This window comes from Echiichthys vipera (genome assembly GCF_963691815.1).
Source record: "Echiichthys vipera genome assembly, chromosome: 11".
Classification (NCBI taxonomy): domain Eukaryota; kingdom Metazoa; phylum Chordata; class Actinopteri; order Perciformes; family Trachinidae; genus Echiichthys; species Echiichthys vipera.
Genome location: NC_139836.1, coordinates 17,229,648 through 17,252,085, shown reverse-complemented (window position 1 = coordinate 17,252,085; position 22,438 = coordinate 17,229,648). Strand labels below are relative to the sequence as shown.

The window sequence follows — 22,438 nt, the reverse complement described above, 5'->3', positions numbered from 1 at the left end:
GCCAGTTACTGACCTTTTAAATGAAAACTACCTCAGCCACATTTTGATATAAACTGACAAAAGGTATCAACCTAAACCCCACATTAGCCTACTCTGCTGCTTTTTTAAGAATTTATTTTTATTTATTTTATTTTATAAATAAAAACAGAAACAAACAATATACATAACCTCTCACAACTCAAGGCCAAGCATCTCCTTTCTTCAATTTCATAGAAGAAAGGAGATGAAGAAATAATGCATATAAAACAATACAAATACTAAATAATAACAACTACCAATAAAGATAATAAGGAAAAACTCAATGGTCTCCAAAAACAACTAGACCAATGGGGACAAAAAAGAGACAAGAACAAAACAACAATCTTTATTAAAAACAATAAGACACAGCCAGAATTGAGAAACTTCCACCAGTCCGTCCTCACCGCTCCAGACCCCTCCCCCACCCCCAATGTCAACAAATCCTTTCCACCTCTCTGAATGTTTTTTAATATCTTCAATTGTGTTTACAATCAGTCCTTCTTAAATAATATTTAATAAATATTTTAAATTGGTTGATATTTAATGAATCTACATTAGCTTTAAAAATAAATATTTTTCCCAATAGAATAATCAGATTAGTAATATAACTATTTTTGTCTGTAAAATCACCAAGTATAATAGAAATAAAATCCAATTTAAAACGTATACTCATTGAATTACACATCTTATATACCCCCCTCCAAAAAGCAGAAAAAATATGAAATTCCAGGAAATATGTACAGATAATTCCCCAAATCTTTAACAATTTTCTAGTAGACAAATAAATAATAATTTTTAATTGGAAGGATCTTAAAAAAGTGTCAATTGTTATTTTATATTCAATTCATTTCAATTTTATTTATAGTGCCAAATCGTAACAAAAGTTATCTCAGGACACTTTACAAACTAGGTAAATACCACACTCTATGACTTATTTATTATAAACATATATATTAACCTAAACATGTGTGCCCATTGTTGTTGTTTACATTGATGGCCTAAAAGCAAGATGTCATGTATGTATTTGTAGGCTACATGTACTTACTTAGTACTCTTTGGTTACTACTGTGTGACAGTGAAACCACATTTCCCACTGGAGTGATATCCTCAATGCGGGCGCGTTCACATAGCATCGCGCTTCCTCTTCCCGTGCTCGTGCCCGTCAGACAAGAACGATAGAAAATGGCGAGTCAGTGTAAACGGCAGCAATGCACAATCGACAGGCGCGGCTTTCGGCAGGAACTTGACTCTTGGCGACACAAACTCATTCGCTGTGTGGGTAAGGACATTACCAGTTACACGGTGTACACTTTTGCCGGTTGAATTTTGCCTCTGTGTCACTGTTATCGATGTAAATAACCATCTGTTACCGGACTCACTCGGGGCATCTCCGAGTGACTTTTTGTCCTCAACTGTTTCCTTGTCACGGTAGCCAGCCCGGGCAGTTACTTCAATATAACGTATTGCAACAGTGTTTCGCTAGTTCTTGGGTTTCCTTTCTGTTTTTATTGTTCTTAAGCCCGTACTGTAGACTTAACTTATCTAACGTTTCTGGCGTAACGTTAGTTTATTTAAAGGGCACCGTGCTTGTTTTAAAGGGAGTGTCTCTATGCGTTGCGTCGGCTAAAATACCCAGCTTGCTCACATGCGCGTTCCCGTGTGGTGATACTGTATTATGAATGGGGGGAGGGCGACAACTGTTGTGGTTGTTTGCAGATATAACCTATACTTGCTTTGCTCAAATCACCTCCTGTGGGCGCGCATTACTGCATTGAGGAAGTGGCTGCAACCCCACTGCTGGGGGAGTAAACATTTTCGACGTTGTTATCCTGAAATAATAAGCTTCTCAAACGTTATTTAGTATATCAGGTCCATTTTTAAACAATCAATTAACAGGGTCAGTACGGGTGCTGGAAATAAAAGGGCTTGGATTTTGAATTAAGTGCTTGAAACTGCCTGAAATGTTTGTTGTATGGGATGGAATAGATGATATAACACAGAGAAAAGATATCCATGTTTGAGAGACTGAAAACAGCCTTTTCTGACATTTTTGCATGAAAAAGTATTTTTCATGATTAACAGATTGTTAAAAAAGTTGATTATATTCTATTGTGCGATTAGTCCAGTTAGTTTTCCTTTCATTTGTCCTCCTGTCGAAAGCTGTCTCATACCATCATTTTGGTTGTTTATAGGACAATAACAACAATTTTAATGTGAGGAACAAGTGCAATAATAAGTATACTGAGTATTGTTTGCCGAACTGCTTGAAAAGTGCTTGAATTTGACTCTGGAAAAGGTGTAGGAACCCTGAATTAAAAAGACATTATTGACTCTGGTTTAAAGCTTGTTGTATTGTGTATATGTGGGAATTAAGGGAAACTATAATTTTGTAGTAGAACAGCTAATCAATGCCATTAGTAGGAGCTAGAACAGGACATAAGCTGCAATAAGAGCTTAGGCAGGAAGACGTTTAGCTGTGCAAGTGTCATGGCTTTATGGTCTGTCGGTTGGCCCTGAACTATCTCTCTCTACAGCCACCCGCAGGTTGACTTTTAGGGAAATATTTTCACAACTACAGTACTTGAAGGTTTGTGATGAAATTCTGTACAGAAACGTGTTGTCACCAGGGGATGTTTTCCACAGGTGCAATCCCCTGACTTTACATAACTAATTATTTCACTCACTTTTGCCTCCCTTGTTTACAAATCATTGGTCTGCATGATAAATATTGAATCTTTTGGTTGTGTATACCAGAGTAGTTGGCTTTTAACGGCTTCAAACGAAGTAAAACAATTTGATATTGCATCTTTTACATCGTAGACATTTCTGTTGTTTATGGCTGTTTTCTAAAAACACTTGATTGAAAAAAAGCATATTCCTTCATGAACAATATGAGCTTTTGCTTTAGTGGTTTTACACCGTTTGACAGAAAGCCTTTAAAAACGTTGGAGAGGATATTTGTAAATCCATGCCTTGCCAGCCTCCTTCTTTTGACTTGGTAACATAGCAACAGCCAGTGTGGACACCATCACACATGGATTGATCACACAAATGATGAGCAGAGAATTGCTTGGTGACCCTAATGTTCAAATCAAATCGACTCCATAATTCATATTCACCTTTTATAAGTCTCGTAGGAAAATATGAAACAAATTACTTCTTGTATTGACACATTAAGAAATACAGCAAGCTTCACTAAGGGACCATTTCTGTATGACTGCCTGATTTGAGATGGATATAAAATAACTCACAAACTTCAGTCATGTGGACAAAAATGTAAATATGTTATATAAAATTGTCTAGCCATGTTTTAGTGAGGGTCTCTATACAAAATATTGCCTGAAATATCAAAACTTAATGCCGAAACATGAATGTATGCAGTGTTTTTCCTTATGGTTGTTAGCAGAATATAAAACACCTTTTAAATCGCAAGGTTGCAACAACTAATTTAAAACCCAGAACACACGCCTGGTGCTGTTGATCTCAAAATGTCACATTAAATCAACCTCACGTAAAGTCACAGCTATGAATTGGTCTTACTGAAATCTGTAATGAATGTATAAGGCATGTACTACGTGTGCGCACACATTTCTCGACATAAGTTAAAGGAGTAGATGCATGGTGTTTGGGGAAGCAGTTAGTGTTACACTTAATCATATGGTTTTGTTTTCCTTTTCATTTAAGAGTTTTGTGGTGTTGCCTGTTAAACATTTTGGCTAATGTTTTATGCTGATTCATTATAAGATAGGATCACACCAGCTACGACACCAAATCTAGGGCAGGGGCATAAAGGGGGGGGGGCAATGGCCCCTTCCCTACTTTTCTACAAGGGCCCAGTTGATATGGGATTCTTGAAACTGATACAGGTTTTAGAGAGAAAATGTCACTGATTATCAATCAGTTGCCGATACAGTGAACTTTTGAGCTGGAATGAAAATAGACCTTTTCTATGTGGATTGTGCAAATATGACCGCGAAGGTACTCAGAATGCTACTTTCCTAAACAATAGCTTTATGAAAGAATATTTCACATTTATTATACATTATATGCAATGTATAACATTGTCAACAAATTCTAGATATGAACACGAAAAATTAAATAGATAAAGATCAGTACTGTATGTTCGGAATTAGTCAATTGCTGACCACGCTCTGCTGGACAAACTACATAATGACACCCTTTCTTAATCACCCCAGCATTGTTTTTCATCATATGTTCTGTAAAAAATGAACCCTTATTTTGATCTCAACTACACACTGTAATGTTGTGTATCTTGCTTGGTTGAGATGCTATCATGGAGTCAAAATCTGGCTGCAGACATATAAACACCTAGCACTAATACTCTAAACCGCCTCTGTGTTAGTTCCCTGCCACAGTAGGTGTCACACACGTACACACACGCACACACGCACACACGCACACACAGATTCAAAAGGTGAAAACAATACCAGTCCTGTCTGGTAAAGAGCAATGGCAGCAAAACAGTTTACAGACCTAAAGCTGTAATTGACAGTCAAAAACCTGTCTAACCAAACTTTAGGTCCAGAATAAAGTAAGATGTCACAGGCAACATATATAAATGCACATCACATTATTTTTGGTAATAGTAGGGCTTTAAATGATTGTTGGAACACCTAGATAGCGCCTGTTTTACATAGTATTTTAGTAGTGAAACTTAATAATTCTGATACTTCTAATAATTACTAGGCTAGCTTTATGTGTGGGCTAATCCAGAACAAACTTATCCCAGCGAAGATGCTACAATACTAGGTGGGCTGTGTGTACATCATTGAAAAGAAAACCGAGAGAGAATAATAGCTTTCTGACTAGTCACTAGTTCCAGAACCAGGACTGCTCAGTTTGTCAGTTCCCCCTTTATGATTGACAAATGTCCCTTGTGTTTGGGCTATTACTGTAAAGCTGCAGAGTACATGACAACAGCATCAGTCTGCTTGCTGCAGAATGGCATATTCTGTTCATGACAACAAGGGCATACTTTTGTTTGGCTTTTTGGTGGAGAGGGCTGCACGCCACCACCACTCTGTTGACGCTGAAATGGACATTTTGTCTTTGTGTATTTAATGTGAGCAGTAAAACTGCAGGGCATAGACAAGGGCAATTGTCCCATAGAACAGCAGTGACAATTGTCTGTATGTTAGCTTATACATGCGTTCATGGTCCATCAGCCCCCAGATGAAAACTGTGGCTGAAATTGTGTGTTGTGGATTTGGGAAAATTTACACTGGAACAGCACCAGCTAACATAGGAAAATGCAAGGAATGCCAGTTATTCATGCTTGCATTGGACATGTGGGATTAAGGATGTGACCAAACAAATAACAAGCAAATATTGACATCAGGCAGATTGTCTTGTTTATTATTTAAACTTAAGCATGACCCGTTTTCTGCTCCAGCTCTTATGGGCTTTTGGCCTACATTTTCCTTTTGCAAAAAAGGCTGGCTGTGGTTTGTTGACATTTTGCAAAACATGACCACCAGCTTTAATGGTTTCATACAGAATGCACTATGACTGTGTGTCTTTCTCTGTGTGTGCTCGAATGTTTGTGTGTGTGTGCATGTACCCTTTTTTCATATTTGCCTAAAATCATTGTGGCCTCATATTTGTTATTCAAAGTTATGCTTTGTGCAGCATTACACCATTTGACTGTCAGCTTGCGTCATATCATGTTAAGTATTCATGGAGTGTTTTTTTTTTCTTCTTCTTCACTGTTAATGTTGCTCAAAGCTGCCATCTCATTGCCTACTGTATAGCCTGATCCAGCTACTGTATATTGCTTGTAATGAAAACAATGTGTAGCCAAATGACATTTCAAGCACATCTTTGCTCATACCCATGCAATGTCTAAACTTGTCCGTTAACCTACCGTGAGTTATTTTTTGTAGATAGTATAGAAGGCAACAGTAAATTCTTTTTACATGGTTAGGCATTCTATGTGATGGAATGACTTGGGATGAAAATAGTCATGTACTGTAGCTCGACTAATTTGTGCAATTTAGTCATCTCTGCACTCATACTCATCCCCCAGCCCCTTCATACATCTTCATAGAGCATTGCTCAGGGATATCAGTGACCCTCTTCATACAAAATTACACACTTATGAGCATCATAATCTGAACATTGGCATGAATTTTAAAACAGGATGCAGTCTTAAAAGATGACATAATTTATGGATGATCAATCCCTCTAGTATTTCCAAAGACTGTAGCCAAAGATGCCAGATTTAGCAAGGTTTATTTTGGCTGCACTATGATTTGAGCTTAGGGAAGCTCCTGTTCTGCAAGCTCGTGGTCACTCCTTCTGAGATAGCATGTGTACAGTAGTTGCAGTGGGGGATGGGCTGAGTGGGGGTTGATGCAGCACTGTACACCCTCAGCACTAGAGCGGCAGAGGAAAGGGTGGGTCATCCACTAGAAAGAGCACTGCAGTCCCATGATGAGGCTAAATGTTAGTATTTTCTTGACATTTATGTTTTTCTGTGACGCGTAAATAATAGTATAAGTACATTCAGAATTTTAATTTTGGTGGTTGGTTATAGGAATAATATGGCTTTTCCATTGGCAATTTTTGTCGCACCAAACCATGCTGCGCCGATTTGTGTTTCCATTAACAGTTTTACTCCCCCTCAAAGAAAGCTGTACTGCGAGACTTGACTCATGACTTTGCAGCAGGAGAGCAAAGAAAAATACATTTTTAAAAAGTCTCTGTGTTCTACTCTCAGCACGTTTGAAGCTTCTAACTGAATATCTGTGGTTTGAAGTTTACTTTCTCTCCTGTTTGTACTTTCAGATATCTGTTTTATTTTACTTTCGGCTCACGTTCAGCCATATCGTGCTAAGTTAGTGCAGATGAAAACCAAACAAATTTACTGATTGTGAAGAATTAATAGGAAACTAAATGTTTATCCACCGCTCTGCAGAAGCTTATTGACCACTCACTTGCTGGCTTCTAAATAGCAACAGCAGACATTGCGACATAATGAACCTCTGTAGTAATATCCTGCATATTTATAAATTCAGGTAGGCCTACAGCTTATCAAACTTAAAATATGAAACCCTAAAAAACAAAGACGTCCAAAATACACCCCGAAAAGCCATACCACTGAAGCCATACCACTGAAGCCACGCCTTCAAGCCCGTAGTCCTGTTGTATTGGAAGGGCAAATCCCTGCCGTGCTGGGCTGATGGACAGAGTCAAACCATGTGCATGGAAAACGGCAATAGATATAGAAGCAACTCACGTCGAACTTCCTCATGCCTATAGACATGTTTTTATGATGTACACACATTGTCTACCTGCTTCCCACCAGGGATGCATGCTTTCTATTCCAAGAAGAGAGAATATTGCATGGAGGTTTGTCAGGTGAACACGTTTCACAGCATTTACCTTCTGCTACCGTATAACCACACAGACTGCTACAGACATTAGACTGCTCAGTTATAACGCAACTCCGCCAGACATTTCTCCGACGCAGAAGGAGTTGGACAGGAGGTTCAATGTGTAAAAATGTGCATGCGGTAAAAAAGTAAAATGGGCACTTGTTTCATGCGCCGTATGTACAGTATTCCCCATCCATGGTTCTATTCTTGTTAAGTGGTCGCACACTGTTTATTATATTTTGGCTTCATGTTGTTCAGCCAACTGCATTCATCTTTTCTGGTACGTGTGTGGACGTGTCTGTGTACACATACCCCAATTATAGTTTGTATAGAAACATGCATGCTCCAAAAGTCTTGAAGTACAATCAAGGCAGGAAGACTGGTTGGAGTTGTTAATCACTGTAAGTGAACATAAGCTCCACGGAATTACCTCCTAGAAAGTGTCATGGTTAAAGTCTGTGGCAGATGCTTAACTTAGGGCGCACCGCGCCTAGCTGCAACCAGCTGGCCATCCACGGCCCGTTTGAGAGAGATGGGCTTTTGTAGAGCGTGTTTGCACGTGCACGAGCACAAGGCCTACGGCGGCTCTGACGTCATTTTATGTGCGCCTGTTCGGACATAGAAAAAAGAAAAGACGGACCATGCGCGGACATTTAACAACAACAACAATGGCGGCGAAAGGTTCACGTTGGTGTGATGTGGAGGTGGAGTGTTTACTGCAGATTTGGTCGGATGAAAATATTCTAAAACAGTTGGACATGGCACACAAAAACTCTATGGAAACATTTGTAAACAAAGCGACGCATCGCGATGACGTCAATCAATGCGTGTGACGGGCTACGGCGAGATGATGTATGGACAGGCAAAAAGCATTCGCCGAGGCCCAGGCAGTGTGAGTACAAACGGGTCTGGCCAGCGGCGGGAGAGGGAGCGGGGGGGGGACAAGTACCCTAAAGCACGGGGCACGGTACAGGCGGACAGTGTGAGTGCACCCTTAGGTAATTTATCAAGTTACAATCCCAAACATACCACGCACTTTAACAAACGTTATTTGCTCGCTTTTCCCTCTCATAATGTGATTGGTTTCACTGTTGGTCAAAGTAAATACTTTTAAAGTACTACAAGTAGTAGTAATGTATAGATAAGATGTATATTAATATGTACTGAAAATTATTGAACATTGCTGCCCTGTTGCACACTATTATTAACCAAATATCTTAAAGAGTCTTGAAATGTCTTGAGAGGTCCAAATTTCATATTATGTTGTCATTTATTCTTTTTGTTTTGTTTTGATGCTCTGTAAAATCAAGCTGGACCTAAAGCTAGATTTCGTCTGAAATTATCCAGTATAAGTAAGTCTATAAATATCACTTGGCCAAGAGGAATTTCTCTCCTTTTGACATATTTCCTGCATGGAAAAGCTTGGTTGAAAGCTAGTCTCTTGTAGAGATGTCACAACATATGACAGGTTTCCCAGATGCATATGCATAATCATCACATAGTCTTATCTTTTAGTCTACCTGTAGTCGAGCATTCCTCAAATGAAACAGTAGGTAGGTGTGTAAAAATTCTGGCGGAAGAATATTTTCTCTTCATTAAAAATATGCTTTGGAACCGGGAAAAAAATCTTAATATGGTCCCTAGCCATAAGAGAGTTATGGGAAAAATAAATGTCATTATGAGAGAGAGGGGGAGAGAGGGGGAGAGAGAGAGAGAGAGAGGGAGGGAGAGGGAGGGAGAGAGAGAGAGAAAGAGAGACAATTTCATTCAGTTAATGTAAAGTAGGTTAATTGAGTACATTATACGTTTTTAATTTTGTATTCAAATGCACTATTAGTAAAAACAAAGGTTAAAGGGGGAAAGTATTTTTGGGAAATAATTTGTAGCTAAAATGTTGCGGCTCTCATCTCTGGAACAAGGTTGATTTTTTTTTTTCTTTTTCAGGAAAGACTTATTATTTTATTTCATTTTTCATTTTAACATACCTTCTCTGAGAATTAAATGATATAATTATAAATTGCCGGGAGCCAAGCCACAGTTTTGTATTTGGAGTGAATGAAAAAAGAGGCCACCAATGGTTAGAATCAGCAAAATGGTCTTGAGTCATAATTCTCCTCATATAGAGCAAGATGATTGACACAAATGAGTAACTCTCTATGACAGTTGAAATACAAATCTACATTAAAACGATATGCACTAACAATTCTGGATAAAAGACAAAATCTTCTGAGTCTCAATGAAAGGTTGCCAATGCAATTAGGCCTGTAGGCCCAATTTTTGCAACATCTGTTGAAGTTTGCTAGCTTCATTAACCTGATATCTCTGTCCTGTCATTTCCATTAGTCCTTGATACGTTTTAATATGATAAGGTGTTCAGCCCAGTGGCAAATAATGCCACACTTCTTTTTTCTTTTTCTCATTATTACTTTGCACCTCTCCACCTCTGTTTATTATTGTGTCTGGGGGCTGATCATGGTACACCAAACCAGATACGTGTAATAGTAGTAGCACAGTGGTGGCCTAATTCCCTCTTCAGTAAATTAATTCTTTATTTTTTCTTTTCTTCAAAGAGGAAATACACCTAAATAGCTGAACATTACTGTGTTATTTCTATTTCATTTTTGTTTTTGCATTTTAACTGTGGCCATTCAGTTTCTATACACTCATTTATTTTGTAGAGCTTGCCTGACAGTTTTACACGCTATCAATATTTTATCCATTGCACATGTAGGCAGCTTGCTCTTCTAAATTTAAGTTGCTGTTTGATTTTGTGTGAAGAGGTGCTTTTCATCATTCACTACACCATACTATGCTTTGCCAATAGGATTGTGTTAATTTTGCCTCAAGGTCATGGTTTACACTATGACACATTTTTAACACAGAATTCCTGAAGAGTAGTTTGATGTCATGGCGCTGCTCTGTCAAACGAAAGTGGATGACCTACTTTTCTCCCCCTGCCTCTGAAATATTTCAGAAATAGGATTGGATAGCTCCAGCTGAAGTCCTGTGCACTAACCCAGAAACAGAATCACGTTGCAGCTATAGGCAAGGCTATGTTTCACCACTTCACCCCCCCCCCCCCCCCTCCTCTCTTTATGTTTGGCTGTTGAAAAGTGGGTGGAATTTGTAGGGAAGCAGAGCGAGGGCATTTTAAGAGATGACAGCTTTTACTGAATTCACTGTGAGTTTAGGAAGAGAGTGGACGGTGAGGAGTGATCATTTTCTCACTTGTTATCTTTGAAGATATGCTGTAAGTAGGCCTTTATTATTATTATCATGTGTAGGATGACCAATACATTTGGCAAAATTTAACTTGGGATATTCTTCATTTTATTTTTGGGTGTAAATCATTTAAAATGTATTTTACAAATGCATATTGTTTACATGGCTTTATAACAGCCGTATGTTATGTGTCTTTTTAGTTAGAATGGTTTGATTCATGACTTTTTAGCCTGTTAGTGCATAGCACAAATTTGAAAAGCACTCTCATGTCTCATTTAAGATCTAGTTCAGTAGACAGATGTTACCTCTGACCTCTTTAGCGCTTGATTTAATGCATGTAGTGGTTTTTGATTGGTTACACTGACCCTGCGGCAGTAAGCAGACATTGTGTTAATGCACTGTTAAGGGAAGTCCTATGCATCATAACACATTAAATCTTTCAGCTGGGACTGTAGAATACCACTATCTCATCAGTAATGCATATAAGATTTTTCTTCAGCCTGTAAATGTGCTATAGGATGTTTTGGAAGTGTATGTTGCTTAACTGTAAACTCTCATTTAGTGGACAGCGAGGATTTTGCTTTGGTTGAATTTCTGATCTGCAACACTATATACGAGCATACTTTGACACCACCACATAGGAGTCTTGTTTCTGGCTGTTTCTTTTTAATGTTACAGCATACAGTCACTCCCAACTCTGTAGGTGCTTTAGTTGCTTGGCAACAGGAGGATGGAGTGCATGTATTTACTGTTGAAGTAAAAACCTGGGGTGAAAACTGATAATGTGTGTTTTAACAGAAGCAGGGGATTGCTTTGCAGGGGTTGTCAAGATGAAATGGGCAAAGACAAGCCACGGTGAATGTATAAGCCATTATCATGTCATGTGTCAGTGATGCACAGTAGACAAGGCTCTATTTTTTTTTTTTCTCTCTCGAGTAAAACAAATTAATTTGGACCCTTGGGCGGATGAGGTTGCCTTAAAGAGTGATTCTTTTTGAGTTTCTGTTGTGTTGCTGTTGGTTTCAGCACAAAGCCGTAATTAGCAGTTAATCTTAAAAAATATTATGTCAAACTGTATATCCTCAGTTCCCTTCTGCATATTTATTGAATTTCATGTTTTTCCTTAGGTTTTGAGAGCATCCTCGAAGGTCTGTTTGGTGCAGAGCTGGTAGAAGACCTAAAATTATTTAAGGGTAAGAATCTTAGATCATTTTCATCATAATAGTGACCATGTCTATACAACTGTATTAATGACACAAATGAGATTTTTTGTTTCAAGCTTGATAACAATGCTGCTGTATTGTACCATCTGGTACCCCCTCTACATTCACTCTACAAGACAGCCCCTCAGGCTGCAGAAAAGAAGATGCCTTGTGCTCCTACAAAGTTGGTGTTTTGGATGGCGTGGGGCCAGTGTAAAAGTCTACAGTGTCCTACAGACATTTTTTACAATGCATGATGTTAGACAATAGTAGGCATTATTTATGTTTTCATTACATTTACAGTGAAGGGACTGTCTAAGTAGTTGTGAACAAAAGCTGCTGAAAATGAAGTTCAACGGAATTAATCTCCTTCCTGATTTGGTCACTCAAAGCAAATCAAAAAAACACTTTGATTATGGCCCACTCATTTCATTTCATCCATACATTTGTCAATGAGTATCGTCATTGTGTTGTCCTCAAAACAATATTACATAGTGTCTATGGGACGCTGTAGGTTTCAATCAGAACCATTTTTATGATGTATCCTACATGCCGTTGTTGTTGTAGTGTTGGTAACAATGGAAAAAGAGACAGAACCATAAAACCGTAAAATAAACAAACATTAGATTCATTCTGAAAAGAATCAGTAACTATCAATTCATTGTTAAAATCACTTGCTAAATAAAAACACACTTTCTGCAAAAAGATGCATAATTGCAAACCATGGATTGACCTCTACCCTAAAAGTCCTGGGTATCCTGGTATTTTCTAATCCCTTAGGGGAGGGGACATAAACACACTGGTACAAAGAGAAAGTTGCTGTATTTATACTACGAACATGATTCACCTAAATGGATTAAATGAGGAAATTTCACTCGTTTTCTATTAATGTTCTGAAAAATTAATCCATTGTATGTTCTATGATGTTTCCTAAAAAGTTTGGTCATTTCTATGTTATCTAATTATATTTGCTGTGACAATTTGATGTTGGCTAGACATAAGCAGTGACCGCAGCCTGGCCATCTTATGAGAGATTCTTAGGACAGTTATTTAACATTTACACCACCTGTTTCCTCTTCTTGCTCTGATAAAGACATGCTTAATGTCAAAACATTTATTTGTTGTGCTTTATTTAAAGCCCTTGCTATAACTGTGTAAGTTGGCTGATGCACAGAGATTACTTTACCTGAATACATTGTTTAGCAACAATAAAGATTTTGTTACACAATTGTGTTTCATTGCCTGTCATCTGTTTGGTGTCCTTTAGACTTTGAGCCTACAACTGTGTCTGACTGGTCATTTGATGAAAATTGTCCATTCTGCTGTTTGAGACGAGACAAAGTAAAGGTAAGGCTTATTATTTATGCTTTATGAATTACATTCAGTTGTTGGAGAAAAAACTAAAAGTAAATGTGAGGAGTGCATAAAAAGTGCTTATACTTATACGCTTATACTCTCCCTAGTGGAATTAGTTGTCACCTAATTGCCTCAAGTAAGGAGAAACCAGCCTGAACTGCATAATACTGAATAAAAAAACCTTCCTATGTATTTTTCAGTATAACCTGTATGTATCCTGTTTAAGTCCGAACGCCATTCACTTAACAGTTTTGTCATTTGACAGGAACACTTAATTGGCTTAAGCAACGAGGGGCTTGAAAACACACCCAAACCTCTCCTGATTAAAGATCAGACCACAATCAGCAGACTAGAGAAACAAGCTGAGGAATTTCTCAATGCAGTCCTTTGCAGAAAAGGTGAGTCTCGTCTTAATGATGAAGTAGGCTTAGTGCAACAGTATTTTGCATTGTTATGACGCTATGTGCTCATTACAAGAGATGCTTATGGCGTTCACCATTGCTTAGTAAGCTTTTATTGCTAGCTCCAAATGTTAATGTTCTGTGTAATTTAAAGTCACTACAGAGAGATGGAGACTTGACAGTTTTTCCCCTCATACTTATTTCCTTTCAGATGTGCCAAATTTCTCTGACCCACACATTCCAGTAGTGGCGCGTGAGATCCTTCAGAGAATGATCCGACAGTTTGCTGCCGAATATACCTCAAAAACCAGCTCCCCTCAGGACAGTGGCTCTGATTCCCAGCCTTGCTCTGACCAAAGCCTGCCGACCCCACCCTTGCTCTCAGGAGCTACTCCTTCTACCAGCCCTGCTGCCTCCTTAGCTGGGCCTGCGCACAACCAGAACCCCGTCCTCAGCAAGCTCCTCATGGCTGACCAGGATGCTCCTCTTGACCTCACCATAAAAAGGCCCCTGGCCGCGACTAGTGAACAAGGTAGTGTGAACTTAAACACATCTTCAACAGGGGAGCGCATTCATAACTCAGCTAGTGCAGTGTTGATAGGCCAGTTTGAGATAAACATGACCGTTTTTTTCCTTCCTTTTTTTTTTAACAGATGGAGTTCTTGACTTATCTATTAAAAAGAATCGCTATAGCAGCAGCCTGCCTGTCCTTAGTCCCTGCCTTTCTCCAGCCACATCTACGCTGAAAGGGTAAGATAAGTTTCTTTTTCTTTGTCTATGACAGTCCTTAAGCAGTAATGTTTTTGAAGACAAGTTTAGGATGACGCACAAAATGAATTGTGAATGAACGCTTGTGTGTAGTGACATCAATGCATAGTCATTAGCTGATGCCTGATATTTGAGTCCTGTAATTGGAGATCACTCAGCTAGTTGGTGGTTTGGTGAAAATAAACACCAACAAACAGGGTTGTGCTAACAGTGTTTTTGCCAGAAAGAAACATGGGCTACTGCTGCTGGATTCTGCTTTAAAACCTCACTCCAGTGCGTCCTTGTGGATGCAATTTATATAATGATGTCAGTCAAAATAAATAAATAAACCAGCAGACCTAAAGTTAATGTGGCTGATCACTGAATGGGCAGCATCTCGTTAGTTTGTGAGCTACTGTGGCATAAAAAGGTTTCTGTTAGCTCAACCCTGTTTAGTTCATTATTGTCTATTACTTACTTACAGCCTTGCTAATATTCTTGCATCTTGCTCACCTTTTGTCACAAAAGTCTTCCGTTAAGACTGAAGCTCTGTTCAAATGCAGTAGATAGTAGATATACATTTTTATTTTAACAGAATCTTCAGAGACTCAAGCGTTTCACAATGATGTAGTAGTAGAGGTGTTTTAAATGATCTCCATCACATTTGCGCACCACGTTTCTCGTCCCAAGCAAAGAATGTTATCTGATGTTTTAATCTAAAAAAAAAGTAAGCATTGCTTGTGTGTCTTTCACCATGCTGTTAACATGAGTATGAATAGTTTTCATATCATGCATACTTCAGATGAACATGATGCCAACTTTTTTCTGCAGAACATAGCCACTGATACCCAGTTTTAGAAAATTTCCTTTCTTATGTCAGTCATCCAAACCACAGGGCCGTACTTCACATTTCAATTGTATTCTCAGTGAACAATTGCCATTTAATGTAATTCTTAATTGAACCCAACATTTGAGACACTATCTTTTTTTTTCTAAATATGATTTATTTTATTTTATAGTTTTGTTCTGTTTTTTTTTTCTTGAGTGCAAAGCCTCTTGATAGTGTTTGAATTACCCATCTGGACTTGAATGTGCGTTTAAGGAAATTTTTATTCAGATTAATTAAGCACCAGTGGCTTCGCATGTTCCTCTTCTGCTGCTTTGAGAGCAGATATGATCTAAAAGTGATGATCATTCCTAGCACTCATTTTGAATTTGAAATACAACATGCACACTGTCCTTAGTTTGAAGGTATTCATTAGTTAATTCAATTTTGCATTTGGGGAAAGTAACTATCCCTCTTTAAATGAATTAATATTTTTAATTCATTTTGATCTTTATACCAGATTTTTCTTGCTAATGAATAGTGAATTATTTTCCTTTTATGTGATCACACGTCAGTTAGTCAGTTATGCCTTTGGTCCACACAACCCTCTGCTGGCTTACTCTTTTATTTCTGCGCTTGTTCAGTGGTAACGTCACACACAAAATGTCAAGAGCTTTATTTGCATTAGTCATTTTGTATGACATAGTTGGTATGCCCTGCTTAACGGCCAAGCTGCCTTAATGCAATGACAAATAATGCCACCTTTTGGCTATGATTTTGAGCCAAGACCTTTTATGTACAGCAATAAATGCCCTTTTCTTTGCTTTTTGTTTTTATTGTTTTGTTTCCCTTTCTTTTCTTTTCTTATGTTGACACACAATTTTGTAAACAATCGTCACAGCAAGCAAATAAAAAATTGTCAAACTTGAGCCTTTTTTGTTCTTAAGTCACACACACCATCACACAGTCAGTTAAGATAGTGATGTTACCAAAGCAAGGTCGTATAATAAAGGAGTGGCCAACATCCTCCCCTCCCCAACCCATCCTCCTTTAGAAAAGAGAAAAAAGGCACTGTGCAAGCTCTGCTTACACCCAATTTCCTTCCATCCAATCAGGCGATCCTTGAGAGCGGACGGGCATGTCGGGCTGTTTATGAGGAGCCTACAGGATGGGAGGAGGAGGGAGAATATCGGCCACTCCACCCCTTATAAGCCTTCATCATCTCTTGCATACTCGCTGCACATCAAAGAGGAGCCTGATCTGGAGAGTGACCCAGAGTCCCCTCTCAGCCACAGCTCCAGACCTACTGACCTTTTCAAAAATGGATCTACTTCCTGGAATACTAAAAGTCATTTTGGGGCCCTCCTCAAACTCAAAACCAACAGTGAGGCTAGTGAGCACCTTAAAGACATACCCAGGTTGTTGGAAGCTGCTGGACTTTGGACAAAGTCACTTGCCTATGAAAAAGGAAACCTCCAGGAGGCCTGTGGGGACCACAGCCTCTCCCTTTCTCATTCATCGCCTTTTGACCTCAAGATTCCCCAGGTGCGTGTTTTGGCAACAGACCCATCTTGGGATTCCTTGTCCACTGTGTATTCAGGATCAGGATGTGAGAACGGTCTGGGAAAGGCACTTCGTTCCATTCTACCCAGGCAGATCCAGAAAAAGAGCAGTGGAGGTTTTAGTAGCTCAGGTTCAGAAAAGGAATACTGGCCTTACGACACTGACCGCAAAGCCTTGCGGGGAAGCTATCCTCTGGATTCCGAGTCAGACCTAGGTAACAAGCAGCCAAGGAAGAAACGTGGACGTTATCGACAGTACAACACTGACCTGCTCGAAGAGGCTATTGAGGTGGTGATGGGTGGGAAAATGAGTGTGTCTAAAGCCCAAACGATCTATGGCATTCCACACAGCACTCTGGAATACAAAGTTAAAGAGCGACTGGGGACCTTGAAACATCCACCCAAAAAGAAACTGAAGCTGATAAAGGTGGAGGAACAGAGTGTATCACAGTCCCCAGAGAGGAAAGACATCCAAAACTCAGAGCACCTTGTTTCTGAGAAAAGAGAGAGTGTATCTGAAGAGAACAGAGATGATTTCCAAGAGGGAAGCCTCTCATCAAATTAGTGATATAATTGTAAAGTACTAATAATGATGTACTTTTTAATTAGACAGATGTTGCATTTGCCAGACAGTGGTAATAGTTGTTCTCCATAAAACCTTAGTAGCTGTGTGTGTGTGTGTAACACTGAAATCAAAATTTTACCCTTCACTTTTGGTCAGAAATACATGAATATGTTATGGCCATCTATCTAAAACACTTAGTGTCTCCTTGCCATACATATTGTGCCTCTAAGGCATATTTTCTATTGAAGAATTCTAATATAATACAGTATTTTAATTAATTTCAGTTTATTTATTTATTAAGGTTATGTTTTGAAAATAATCATTCCTGGCTTTGTAAATGTAATCTTTACACACAGAGCCGAACTAAATCATGTCTAAGGAAGTGGCGCCCCTCAGTGTCTTTTCTCAGTACTGTTCAGAGCATCTTGTCATACATTACTGTGAATATATAGTTGATTCCACTGTGTATGTAGGTCTTTATGGCTGGCAGTGAAGGTCACTGTTTTGCAAATGCACTTCTATGACTGAAATGGACACTGGAGATAGATTAAACAGCATAGAGAAACCGTATGTCCAAAACACTATTCTATTCAGAGTATGTATTAATTCCAAACACTATATCCAAAATATTTATTTATTATTCTAGTCTGTTGGAATAGCATGACGTGTTGTCCGGAATTTATTTTTCCTTTTGAATCCAAATTATGTTTATGTTCACAAGCATGACACATGTTTTCTACCCATATATTTCTGTACGTTTTCCTATCCTTTATGAATTGTATTTTTCTTTTTTTATTGCCTTCACTGCACTCAGGATAAATTCAGATTGGGAGTCAGTCAAAGAAAACTCAGAAAATGGATCACTGTACACACATAAATATACCTCAGCAGATATGCTTAACTAAATCATTGCCTCATGTAAGTCACCTAACAGGGAAGGATAACATGCCCAAATCCCCCTTTTTAAGGTAACATTTCAGGATGTCTTACTGACAAGTATGTGTGTCCTACTCTCAGATGACTTCACAACCTACCTTAACTAGTTATCTGTAGCATTTCCGTGCCAGTGAAAGCCTTCAGAGTTCAGTTATTTGTGATTCAGGGCTTGTCTTTTTCAGATTTCAGGTATTTATCTCTGGGAATGTCTTTCTCTAAGACAAGGGAAGGGCAGAATTGTTCTTATTCATTTTACGATGTATGAGCATATTATACATATACTGTACATACTCACACCTACTTGCCCATGGCACAAGATAAAGAATTGTCTTTCAGGTCAACTGACGAACCTCGTCTGGTTTGTGAAGATATTTGTGACCTTGATTATTCACAGATAAATAGCTGATACCAAGAGTCCTAGCTCTAAATTAGAATAATTAAACATTCAGGTATATTTTAAGTCTACTTCAGGTAAATAAGAAAATGTTAGTCCTGTGCTCATGTGAGTCTAAATAACACTAGTACTCCTGGATTTTATTAAGTGTCATAGAAGCTCTACTCTCAAAAGTCATTATTTTGTAAAAAGCAGATCTTTTATCAAGCAATATTATTATATAATAATATATGGAGCCTGACATACTGGCTGACTGTGCTAGCTTGCTAACATTTGCTAGCTAACCAAGTTAGTTAACTCGTTAGCTACTGTTACAATCATGCCTCAATCCACACCCACTCATTCCCAAAGTTGCTAAGGCAAAAAATTCAATGAAAATAAATGTTTTGTCCCTGTGGAGAGGAAAAGTGAAAATGCAACTACTGATCGTCATGTTTGTACTTGGTTTGAATTATTGAATGTAAAATATCCTCCCATTTGAGAGTTTATTTAGATTTGATATACCTTTATTGGAACAGATTACCAGTTACAGACAAGCCCAGAATTACTGTGATTATTTTTTTTCTAACTGTGAATCATAGTTTGCAGGTAATTTATCTATCCACAAATATACTTTATGAATTTGTAGCTATTTTCTAACGACAACCATGCAAGAGTTTTGGTGCAAGCTCAGGTTTACACCATTTCCATACAACTAATACTATAAACAAGGTTGGGTCATGGTGCTGTTACTAAATATAAAGATTTCAGTTAAAAACCTTTAAATAAGACCTGCCCCATGTTGCCGTAACATGCCATTTTCCGTGAATTTTTTGCCCTAGTACACTCTGCAGTGTCAGGGCATTTTGCCCTATGTCCTGCCACTGCATTGTGTATTATCACTAATACCTCAGGCCATTCCAGAATATGGGATCATGGCCCATTATTCATTGATCAGGTTGATGCACAGCTCTAGCAAATCATGGTTATTATTTCAATGTTGCTTTGATGAACGTGGATGTTTTTATAAAATAACTTCATGTCAGATGGTAAACCTACTGATTAACTTGTTGGGCTTCTCTAATATTTTGTTTTAGTTTTCTTTGCATTCCTTCACAACTTGCTCTAAATGCAGGTATTTACTTTTTTTTGTATGTGGTTTGCATTCCCTCTCACTTTAAGGAAAAAAATCTTTATTCTATAATAGTTATTTTTAACTCATTAACCACTCTAAATTGCATTTAGTTTTCAACAAACTGAATAATTTTGTCTTAATAGAAAATGTTCAAAAAGCATTTGCTTCAAGTACGCATCTAGTCGCTGATTCACTTTCATTAATTCAATTATTCTTGCATTGACAATCATCCAGCATTACTCAAAAGCCAAACTTTATTCTCTCATTCAGGGTGTTAAATTATTTTAATTAGTATATTATAGACATACAAGCGCTTTGGGTTTAATGACAGGAAAAGCATCTTTTTGCGCTCCTCATTGTCTATTGTAGCAAATCGACTACCTCATCTGAAAAACCCATATCATAGTCTACTGTTCTCATAGCTGTTTTATGTAGCAATTTATCATGTACACAACACCTAGTTCATTGTAAAATAATTTGAGTGATGGCTAAAAGTTCACATAGAGAGCTATTACAATAGACATTAGAAAATCTCAACAATATGATCTTTTAAAATATTTTCCATGTTTCAGTACTTTTGTGTTTTTTTTCTTTATAGGGTGATGATGAGATGATGCTTGGAAATTTGTGTCAAAAGCGTTTTTTAGGATTTCTGTCTCGAAGGAACCTTTTTGTTCTAAAAGTGGGGGAAGTGTTTACGTCCCCTAAAACCTACTCAAACTGATATATTTTGTTGTTTGTTGATGCAGTATTTATTAATCAATAACTATAAATTATTTTATCATCACTTAAGTAACTATGAATGTAAATGGCTTTAATCAGTGATTATAGACACAAGTAGATAATGCTTAAAAGGTGTATTTAACTGTCTTACATAATATATTTGAAGGGATAACACTTAAGATTGTCCCACTTTATTCTGATACAAGTTGGTTGTCCCACTTTATTCTGATACAAGTTGGTTGTCCTTTGCTTGGTAATATAATGTACGAGGACAAAAGTCTAAAATGACTAAAGAGTATTTCTGTCCTTTAAAAAAATATGTACAGATTTTGTATATTTGATTCAACATCAACAATGTAAACAAGAATGACACTGGGTATATTTTGCATGATTGGACTTAATCATATGTGTCAGTGGGAAGTTAGTTGTATATGGTGAAGCTTGTCTTTGAGGATGTTTTATTGGAAATACTGGAGTGTTGGTGTGTTTACCGTCAAGTCAACAATGTATCAAATAGATTAACCGTCAACGTGAAATATCCCTAAACCAGTTCCAGATCTGGTTAATGGTTCACTGAAGTTGTATGCTAAAATATAGTAGTTTGTAAATTCCAGATAATTTATATCCCTTATGTGCAGTATATGAACGTCATAGGTGTGTTTACACATCCATGTTTGTGTGTTTGTGAAATATTGTGGAAATGAGTTTGGTTTGCTTCTGCTTCTTAGATTGGTTATTTTATTCCTCTGGAAGAATAAGGCATGCATTTTGTGTCATTTGCTTATGGCAATGCTAAATAAAACCGAGAGCAAAACCCTCAGGGATTAAACACTTACCATTCGTTGTTCAGGTACTCCTCTTTACTCCTTAGACCTTGCAAGCAGGGATGTGAAGTTAATGAGCTTTGCAAAAAAATCGGTCAGGTTCCAGCTCCAGCAAACGTTATTTTTTCAGTCTCTAAAATGTATTTTCTAATCTTTAAAAGTTACATTTGAGATGTTTTGGCATGTTGTACAAATATTTTTGTGTTTGGAGCCAACAAAAAAAACAACCTATTACATCGTTTCATCTTTTTAGTTCTTGTTTTATTATTTTTCTACTTTTGTAACACAATGAATGTCAATACAACCTCAGTGCAGGTGAGATGTTGACCAATGGATATTTAATTAATGATTCTTTCCAGTTCAGTGCCTCAAACAGCACATATTCATTTATTTTGAAAAACTGCTTAATGGAACATCCTAAAACTGCATTTCTGAAGATTTCACTCTTCTCACATACTGTATTGAGGCATTCACAATTTCCACTTCAGAGTTTGCATTTTTATCTTTGCGATTTAAAGCTGAAATCAGTAGGTTTTAAACACTATTCTGTTGGTCTGTCCACTCATATAGTGAAGTATACTAACAGTAAAGCAGGCGTTGAAGATTTCAGTTTTACCTCGTCAAAATAAAAATATTTGTAGCATGGTATTTGTCAGTGCAGCATTGTAGCTGTATACAAATGCAAGTACGTTTGTAAGTATATGTCTTAAACAAACATTAGACAATGCTCAACAGAGCATTCTCTGACTACATGTTTAACTTGCAGTGGCCAGCACCTCTTGCGGGCAAAGCTATCTCTCCTTTTCATTGCTCAGCATAGCCTTATGACATGTCACCTCAGGAATCCAGTTGCGGGTTTATTGTCTGGTCATTTCTTGTTAATAGACCATCTTTCTTTTCTTTTTTTTTTTTTTAACCTTTTTAGTTACAAGATTAATATATTTGTGGCATAATGTGATGGTATAAATGCTCCAACGGTCTTGGAGAACTTTGTAATAGAGCTACCTCACTGAAAAAAAACTTCAGCCAGAGATATAGGAACATACCCCCTCCCCCACCACCACCAGTTGACTGATTACACTCAATTTGCATTGGCACAAACAAAACCTCACAGGTATTAGAATAACTAACTTTACACATGTTCAGACATG

General features: G+C 37.8%; 1 protein-coding gene across 1 annotated transcript; it reads left to right on the top strand.

Moving 5' to 3' along the window:
* Positions 1-1,182: 1,182 nt before the first annotated feature.
* LOC310953981 (ligand-dependent corepressor) lies at positions 1,183-17,296 on the top strand (the record flags this gene model as incomplete). Its single annotated transcript, XM_083923255.1, has 7 exons — positions 1,183-1,297; positions 11,765-11,830; positions 13,107-13,186; positions 13,461-13,593; positions 13,808-14,128; positions 14,250-14,346; positions 16,285-17,296. Exons 1-7 carry the CDS (start codon positions 1,201-1,203, stop codon positions 17,294-17,296), a joined length of 1,806 nt encoding a protein of 601 aa, XP_083779381.1. The 5' UTR covers positions 1,183-1,200.
* Positions 17,297-22,438: the final 5,142 nt, after the last annotated feature.